Here is a 9851-nt window from a genome sequence, read left to right as displayed (position 1 = left end):
AGCAGCAGTGATGCTGGATGAGAAGGAGGCCAGCAGTGTCTGTCACGAGCATCAATCCTTTCGTCCAACGAATGGTAGGACTGACAGGAACCTTCATTACTTCGACTAGAAGTTCGCGTGAACATAGGATTTCTTGGTAAGAGTGGATATATCTGTACAGACTGTTTCTACCTCAAGTGGAATTCAGGAACTGCACAAAGTGGTCGTAAGAAAGTGAACTTGTTAACAAGCCAGTTACCACACACTGAACTGAATTTACACCACTACATTCACAGTGTGTTTCGAATGTATTCTTTTGACATTTGGATGTTGTACTTGAAACTTGATTTGGATTGTATTGCATTGTATGCATATTATTTTCCCTCTATGTTGGTGGAGGATATGGTTGTGCTGTGCTAATGCTATCCAGCAACTCTCTGGTTTAGCTGAGGTGTAACGTAGGAAAGTAAAACTAGATGTTTAAATAGGCCTAATTCAAGATAAATTGAGAACTTAAGAGAATTTATTAGAATTCTGTTTTACTGATATAACAGATCATAAATAGAGTTAACTCAAATAGAAACTAAACAATAATTTTAAGTTTACAGTTTAAAAATTCTTTTTAAACAGAAGTCAAAATAGAATTCCTAAAAGAAAAGGATTGAATATGAATTTAATTAATTTAAAGATTTGTATGTAACATATGTGTTATATGGTAATTGTATTGTAAATGTGTCATATGGTACCAATTCTTTATTCTATCTAAAACAACTCACTTTTCTCTATTCTTATATAAAAGAAGCCGGCAATTAATTTCATTCTATGGTCTGTGGTGTGTTCACTATATGTACATTTCCATTGTTTAATTAAAAGTCATTGTAGCGCCCCAATTTTTTTTAAGCTGTTATTTTAAGGTGAAACTGCTTATCCTAACCCTAACCCTGAAGTACAATTACTACATAATGCCACTTTAACTCTATTACTGCTCCTACGAACCTAGACTCTGGTCCTGTTTACCCACTTAACTGCAACTAGTAGTAAATGTTACAGAGTGAAGAGGGAAAAGATTGAGAGAAGGAGAGAAAATGGACTGAAGCAGAGAGGAAGTGTGAGTAGACTGAGATGGATAGAAATAAAGGTAGATCGACAGAGAGATGGAAAGGAAAATGAGTTTCTTTAATATCTTAAAGTATAAAGTTCAGAAAAATACATAGCTGAAGTGTCCTTTACAAGACCTAAGTGCCAACATTTGAACGGTTAAGCGGTTCGAGCTGGATTAATTGCAGAAATTGGTACAAACGAATAATAAGAAGAAGAAGTTGGAAGAAGGTGTAAACCATGCAGATGGATTCAGGAATGTAATCTTGCAGATGGGAGCATTCCATACTATGTGCAACCTGCTATCCATTATATGAAAACGGTTTCAAGATGGTGGGTTGAAAGAAATTATTACCTGGTATTGTTGCAGAAGTATCTGTTGCTGGTGTCATGGAAGATCACCATTACAACAGAGCAGTGAGAACTCACACATATATGTATGATGAAGCTCTACTTCACATTCTCTTCAAGAAATGTATCCCAAGGATGGAACAGAATCATTCGCCACACGTAGGGTGCATTGAAAAAGGACTATAAATGATCCATGATCGTCATGAAAATCTTTGCCCAGAGACTTATGAAAAGATGATGGCAAATGCACAACCTGATGACTTGCTTCATTACTTTGCCTTGTACATGGATTTTCTTCGCCACAACAGTGGTGCCATGCGAGTAAAGTGACGGAATCATCACTATCGTGTTGAAAGTTGAATCATCGCTATCGTGTTGATAGTTGAATCATCGCTATCGTGTTGATAGTTGAATCATCGCTATCGTGTTGATAGTTGAATCATCGCTATCGTGTTGATAGTTGAATCATCGCTATCGTGTTGATAGTTGAATCATCGCTATCGTGTTGATAGTTGAATCATCACTATCGTGTTGATAGTTGAATCATCACTATCATGTTGATAGTTGCTAAAGAGGAACTCTCCGTGCCATGGAATGAAGCAAGGATACAATGCAATGGAGTTCCAATCAACCATCAAAAACTACAGCAATTCATTTTCACAGCAATTGACCACCAACACTGAAGAGTTTAAACTAATCCTGCCTAAACATTTGTATACATTACATGTAAAATCTTATCTGGAGCATCGAAACGTCGAAACGTCTTTTGGATGACGTTTACCATCTTTCTGTCCCTGGTAGGCACAGGTAGTGGGCTCTCCGCTCAGAACAGGACTCCTGTCTGGACAAGCAGAGCCTCACGCTCACCCCCATCTCCGAAATACCCGTCCCACATCTGGACATCTCACAGCCAAAGGGCACACCACCAGGTTGTGTGTGTGAGTGAGTGTGTATGTGTGTGTGTATGAGAGTGAGTGTGTTAGTGAGTGAGTGAGTGTGTATGTATGTGTGTGAGTGAGAGAGTGTGTGTGTGTGTGTGTGTGTGTGTGTGTGTGTGTGTGTGTGTGTGTGTGTGTGTGTGTGTGTGTGTGTGTGTGTGTGTGTGCACATGTCTTTAGGTATACAATACAGACACTTTCACTAGAGGGGTGAGAGGTGAAGAGATCATCAGGATCAGAGATGGTATCCAAGGTGAGTACCACATCAGAAATGAAGATAACATTATTACATTTCACTACTGCACTGAACTATGCACCAAACTATGTCTGCATTGCTCAACATTGATTAATCATCAATAGGCACTGGTGAGGCAAACCCCACAATTGCCTCCTGTGTGAAACTCCATGGCTTCGCCGGACGACGAATCTGAGTAAGTTAGGACAGTTACTGATGAAATCATGCACATTATGTCAGTTTACCTTTTTGGTTTTTTGTTTTTTTAAAGCCTTCTCTGGTGTTTCATTCACAGTGGAACGCTTCGAACTTCAAGAAGGGGGCCCACCAGAGCAAAGTATGTGTTTTGGATGTTGTTATACATCGGTGTAGTGGTGTCAGTGTTGACGGCTCATTTTATTTGCCCAGGCACTACACAGTGTGTTAGCACCAAATTTGCAAATACTTCTCCAACTCTTAGAGGATTCAATAAGATCACCACAACAATGCAACAATAATCTATATATTTTTTATAATATATATTTTAGTACATTCAAGTGAACCTCAAGTGAAGTTTTTTATCGAAAAAAAGGTTATTTCAATCGACGCTGGAGCTGGGTCTATAGGCTCAGTCATTTCTTATTATTACCCATTCTCCACACCACACACTGGCACATTTCACTTTGCTTTTGCACATCACTGCACTGCCTTAAGTGAGAGCACCCCTCACCACTCACCAGAATGTCCAGAGAAACGGACGATGGCCAAGCGGCAGCTTTGATATCTCCTTGAAGCTGCTGTAGGAACTGTAGCACCTAAAGCAGCACACTGAATTAACAAACAAAACAATGTGCACCAACACACAGACGCAGCCATCCGCGGTGCCATCTTGCCAGTTAAAAAAACCATCGACAATATTTCATTATTTTAACAATATTCTTTACCCACTAATTGTGTTAAAAACCCACCTCTTTCGGGGACTTTGTAATATCAACATTAGTCCTTGAAAGTCTGGACAGCTAAAAACCCTCATGAAATCCGACTTTTGCAAATGGCATACAAACCCCATTTAGAGGCCTAAACCCACTTTTATCTCTTCCTTCTGTCTTCGGCTCCCCATCCCCCCTTTCTGCTCCTCTGTCAAGCAGTCATGGTGAGGCGCCAGGCCCAGGGGCAGGGGCAGGGGGGGCGCACCCTCCGGAGGGGGGTTGGGGCTGGGTGGTGGTTGGGGCGATGTTCGTGGAGTCGGCGCTGGTGTTCGGCCTCATCCGCAGCCTGGGCGTGTTTTTCGTGGAGTTTGTGCGGTACTTCGACGAGAGCGCCCAGGCCGTGTCCTGGATCACCTCCATTGGGCTGGCCATGCAGCAGCTGTTCGGTAAGTGGTGTGTGTACTTATGCATGTGTTTATGTGTGTGTGTGTGTGTGTGTGTTTATATGTGTGTGTGTGTGTGTCCCTGTTTACTGCACAAGAAGTGTGTGTGTGTGTTTGCATGCAGGCACATGAGTGGATTTGGGTTTTTATATTCATTCAGTGTGCATGTATGTGAATTAGTGTTAGTGTTTGAATGAGGGACCATAGGCACATGCAAGTTGTCATGAAAATTACTATATGATACTATTATACTGATACTATGATACTATTATATCATACACTGATGGGAGTGAATCACTGTGTGTGTGGTGTGTGTGTGTGTGTGTGTGTGTGTGTGTGTGTGTGTGTGTGTCTGTGTGTCTGTGTGTCTGTGTGTGTCTGTGTGTGTAGGTCCTCTTGCCACAGCTCTGAGTAACATGTATGGAACCCGTCCTGTGGTGATGGTTGGTGGGTTCTTGTCAGGACTGGGTCTCATACTGGCCTCTCAAGCCACCTCACTCACACACCTGTACCTTACCATGGGCCTCATCACAGGTACACGCACACACACACACACAAACACACACACACACCTGTACCTTACCATGGGCCTCATCTCAGGTACACACGCGCGCACAACACACACACACACACACACACACACACACACACACACACACACACACACACCTGTACCTTACCATGGGCCTCATCTCAGGTACACACACGTACCTTACCATGGGCCTCATCACAGGTACATGCGCCAAAATACATGGATATTTATTTTTCAATTTTGTCTTGTTCACTCTGAAGATCCCTCAATCTCTCTCTTACGGTCTCCCTCTGTCTCTCCCCCTCTTCCTCACCCTGTCTCCCTCTGTCCATCACTCTGCTCTCTCTCACACTGTCTCCCTCTATCCCTCACTCTCATTCTCTCTCTTATTGTCTCTCTATGCCTCTCTCTCTTACTCCCTCCTTACTCCCTGTCTCCCTCCCTCTCCTCACGCCCCCTTCAGGCGTGGGCTGGGCCTTCGTCTTCATGCCCACCGTTGCGTCGGTGATGCAGTACTTCACGCGCCGGCGCTTGCTGGCCATGTCGGTGGGCTTCACCGGCGTGGGCTTCTCCTCCTTCGCCTTCTCACCGCTCTTCCAGCTCCTGGTGGAGGTGTACGCCTGGCAGGGGGCCCTGCTCATCCTCGGGGGTCTCAGCCTCAACATGGTGGCCTGCGGAGCCGTCCTACGGCCCATCACCGCCACCAAGGCAGTGGACAAGGTAACCGCAATGCTGGTGACAATATGTTGTAATGTGATGTAAACAGTTATGTAATTCTGAAGGTATCACAAAGAAAGAATGCTGGTGACAATATGTTGCTATGTAAACAGTTTTTAGTATTCTGAAGGTATCATAAAGAAGAATGCTGGTGACAGTATGTTGCTATCTAAACAGTTTTGTAATTCTGAAGGTATCACAAAGAAGACTGTTGTATAAAAGCTTATGTATTACAGGGTACGTTTGTTTTTATTTTCTAGCTCAGTGTATTTTATTCAGGTTTTTCTTTCTTTTCATTCATTTATGGATTTTTTTTAGTACAATACTTGATTCATAAAAATAAAATCAATGATTATAAGTACTAGTAGTAGTAGTAGTAGAGTAGTGGTAGTCATAGTAGTAGTAGTATTATCATCATAAAGGTACAAATACACCATTGATATTCCCTCACAAGACCATAAATCTGCCCCTCACCCTGTCCTCTGTCCCCCCTGTCCTCATTCAGACTCTGAAGGACTCGTCCTGCTCCACGCTGCTCTCCCACGTCTCTGTCTATTTTGAGCTCCCCCTGCTTCTGCAGCGACCCTTCCTCACCTACAGCCTAGCCGTCACCTTCTTCAACGCCGGCTACTTCGTCCCCTACGCGCACCTAGTTGCGCACAGCCGCCACGCCGGCTTCTCCGAGTACCAGGCGGCCCTCGTCATCTCGACCACCGGCGTGACGGACATCGCGGGCCGCCTGCTCTCGGGCTGGGTGTCGGACCGGGCCCGCCTGCGGCTGGTGCACATGCTGAGCGTGTGGGCGCTACTGCTGGGCCTGTTCCTGCTGGCGGTGCCGCTGGGCACGCTGGGCGGCTACGCGGGGCTGCTGACGGTGAGCCTGGCGCAGGGACTGTGCGCCGGCGCCATGACGCCGCTGGTGTTCGCCGTGATGCCCGAGATCGCGGGCATGGAACGCATACTGGGGGCACTGGGGCTGCTGCAGTTCATTCAGAGCGTCGGGGGACTGTTGGGCGCCCCTCTGTCAGGTGAGCATGGGGTCATGGGGTCATGGGGTCAAGCGCTGGCGTCAGTCTATGTGGCAGGAAGTTGTCATCTCTGTCTGTGCTGTTGCATGTTGGCAGCGCTGATGTTGGCAGCGCTGCTAATACCGGGTCCTGTGCCATGAGGGTTTCCTTCATTTCCTTATTTGCAACCTACTTGGCCTCACTGAGTCTTTCTAAAGGCAGCTGTATATCTGCAGATGTTTTCACAGCTTTGTTGGAACAACACTTAGTCCGTGACGTAGGAGAGGTGGTCGGTACCATAAAAGGTTGCCCAGGTTTATTGGTATCATTTGAAAAATCTACCTATAGGCATTGAGAATTGGATAGTTGTTAAAGAAGAACTTTCCATGCCATAGAATAAAGCAAGGATACAATGCAATGGAGTTCAATCAATCATCAAAAACTACAGCAATTGACACCAAAACTGAAGAGTTTAAACTAATCCCGCCTAAACATTTGTATTGAGCATCGAATATTGCATTACCTTGACTGTCTTTTAGCTGACCTTTAACCTCTTTCTGTCCCTGGTAGGCTGGTTGAAGGACAACACCGGTTCCTACTCTGCCTCCTTTGGTGTGGCCGGGGGCTTCCTCCTCCTGGGCTCCGCCGTCACGGCAACCCTGCCCGGCTTCTTCTCCAGCACCTCCCATAATGCCCCCAGCGACGCAGAGGGGGTTCTCCAGTCAAACGAGGGGGTTCTCCAGTCAAACTAATCCAACCAGGAGTCCTGTCTGGACAAGTAGAGCCTCACGCTCATCCCGGATCCAGACCCCTGCACTGAGACAAGCAGGACTCGGATCTAGACCCTTGTACTGAGACAAGCAGAACTCGGATCTAGACCCCTGCACTGAGACAAGCCAGGACTCGGTGGGGGTTGGTGGGACAGAGACTGACTGACTGAAGATCACCTGACTGGACTAGGTCACTAGGGACTAGGGCAAGGGCAGCTTGCGCTAGTATTTTCTCTCGTAATGGAAAAGGCAAAAGGGCGAAGACCACACATGTGGGCCTCTTTTTCTCCATCATTGTCTGACAACTACAGCTGATGTTGAACATCCTGGCCAGCACTGTGCTTGTATCTCTTTGCGTCAGTGACAGGGACAACCATTTCAAGACAGTCCTCTATTTCTGTATATCAGTAGGTTGCAAGATGCAAATCCATGTATGCCTTTACTCCAACTACAGCCGTCCCGCTTGTGGAGACTTGATTATCCGTCCACTCTTTCTGTCTTCCAGAGGAGCAGCGCAGGGCACACTCAGGAAAAGCACTACATTGTTATGCCTGAACATACCTCAGCCAATGGCGTCTTCCCCCCGACCCAAAATAAGTGGGAGAATTACCTTCCCAAAACCCAGTTCTGTTCAAAGTAGCTCTCAGACTCTACCTCTTTAATAACGGATGATTCTGTAGTTTCGGTTTTTGTGTGATTGCGCAAGGACATTTTGTTCTTTTATCATTTTTATTAATGACGATAATTCAAGTAAACCATTTTGTGTCTGTTTACCTCAATGACTCAAAGAAACTGTAGAAAATGTAGCCTCTACAGTCAGTAGTTTTTCCAGTCCAGTTCTAGAAGATCCACAACATGGAAAGCCTACTTACTTACCAAAGGAAGTTATGTGGTAGATCCCTTTATTGATTGACGATCCCTTGATTTATTGACGATCCCTTAATTGTTCGCCGATCCCTTGATTTATTGACAGCCCAAGACAGTTTCACGCGCCAGCGTCACCATTTCAGGGGATTTGTTGAAGGATAATGTCACCCTGCAGATTCAGAATGCACATTTACAATACAAGATAGTGATGATGCGTTGAAAATGTATTTGCAGAGATTCAAACATTGGATACCAAGTCGAATAACAGCATTGTGTACAGTAACAAAAGATGGTCATTTCATGAGTTTTCAGCAGATGTTTAGTTTGCATTGTATACCCAGGATCATTTCAGATATTTGCAACTAAGGGACTACTTTGAGAGGGAGGTAAAACCAAATATAAACTTGGACAAAAATGTTGTAATTTCAATTGTAATAGGAACATACAACTCAGGGAGATACAGAATTTATATCTGCAATTAATGGAGAGTAAAGGAAATTCAACCCTATATGTCAAGCAGAAATGGGAAAAAGAGTTGGGTGTGATTATTTCTGAGGAGGACTGGCTACATATATGGAGAACTCAGCAATCTACTGCATCATCGCGTACTCAACACGTATTGTTGGAAGGATATAATAAGATTCTTTGTCACCCCCAAACTTAGGAGCACATTTGTGTCAGTATCACAACCATGTTGAATGTGGAGATGTAAATGTAGATCATGCTCATGTCTTCTGGCTTTGCCTAGGCATTGTTCAGTTTTGGGACGGTGTGCACTTGATTTTGGCCAACATCCTGGGTTATGAAGTACTGTATTTTGGTAATATGGCTGAATATATTGTGTCAAGATCATACAGATACTTGTTCAAAATCTTGATAGCGGCCTGTACATGGTATAAACCAGGCCCCCCAACTCAAGATGAATGGCTGAAAATTGTGAGTGAGATGTATGTGATGGAACAGTTAACACATAGATTAAGAGTACAGGCAGAACAATGTGAAGAGAAATGGGTGAAATGGACTCTACTTAAATGTCAACGACAGGACGATGTTTGAAAAATGTGTATGTCTCAGGATCACTCTGTAGAATCAATGCAATCCAGCATGTTCACCGTTGTCAAGTTTTTTTGCTTTTTGCTTTTGTATTTATTTGTTTGTCCATTTGTTTGTTTACTTTCCTGTTTTTCTGTATCTGTGTGATAAAACTGTAAAAATAAAGTGTAAAAAAAAAGAAAAATGTATTTGCATCTATTACAAATTGCAGTTCAAAGCAACATGCCGCTTTAAATACTCCAAGCCTTCTTGGAAAAAAAGATGGGGAGGTAAATGAATTAGGTCGCTGTAGTTAAAATAGCCTAAGTTGAGATCATAAAAAGGTATTACTTGTTCATTTATTAATATGAAAGATATGAAAAACTAGTGGTGTCTCAGCTTTACATAACACACTAGGTAAGGGTAGACAAATCCACTAACAGTCTGAGAATCATACATAACCAATTACGCATAGCACATGGACTCAAAGGAGAACTGAATTACACACCAACAAAACACATGCACATTCCAAAATGGAACATTAGACACTGAATTAAACATTAACATTCTCACAGACACACAAGCACAGCATTATGAGGCAAACTATTCCACACGCTCAATGTAAGCGCATAACTCCCATGCTACAGTACTCTTACCAAGATCACACAATTTGCGCCGTACACTGCCTTACCAAAGAAGGAATCAATCATCCATAAGTTATTTAATTTTTTATTAACTCTTGTTGTATTATTTCAATATAAGTACCATCAGTCAAAATCAACAATCAAAAATGTTTTACAGGCTTTGGATGACCTGACAAAGCAACTGGACAAAAACAATTCACTGAATCAACCAACACCAACAGTACACTGAGCACTCTCAACGTCAAACCCAGTGGCGTAGCATAGTTACAATGGGCCCAGGTGCAGGCTATTATGACGGGCCCTAGTAAGTGGCGTAAGGCAGTGGTTCCC

At 43.7% G+C, this 9851-nt stretch overlaps 1 protein-coding gene across 1 annotated transcript in view; it reads left to right on the top strand.

Annotated features, from left to right (window-relative positions):
• LOC105891586 (monocarboxylate transporter 13-like) overlaps window positions 1–9570 on the top strand; it is a 10749-nt gene extending 1179 nt beyond the window's left edge. Inside the window, exons 3-7 of the mRNA XM_042708113.1 lie at window positions 3654–3955; window positions 4343–4486; window positions 4948–5219; window positions 5764–6229; window positions 6779–9570. Of these exons, the coding sequence (XP_042564047.1) occupies window positions 3654–3955; window positions 4343–4486; window positions 4948–5219; window positions 5764–6229; window positions 6779–6960 (1366 nt within the window). The 3' untranslated portion in view covers window positions 6961–9570. The remainder of the gene's footprint in view (window positions 1–3653; window positions 3956–4342; window positions 4487–4947; window positions 5220–5763; window positions 6230–6778) is intronic.
• The last annotated feature ends 281 nt before the right edge of the window (window positions 9571–9851 follow it).

Source organism: Clupea harengus, chromosome 7 (genome assembly GCF_900700415.2).
Source record: "Clupea harengus chromosome 7, Ch_v2.0.2, whole genome shotgun sequence".
Classification (NCBI taxonomy): domain Eukaryota; kingdom Metazoa; phylum Chordata; class Actinopteri; order Clupeiformes; family Clupeidae; genus Clupea; species Clupea harengus.
This window is presented reverse-complemented; position numbering and strand designations above follow the sequence as displayed.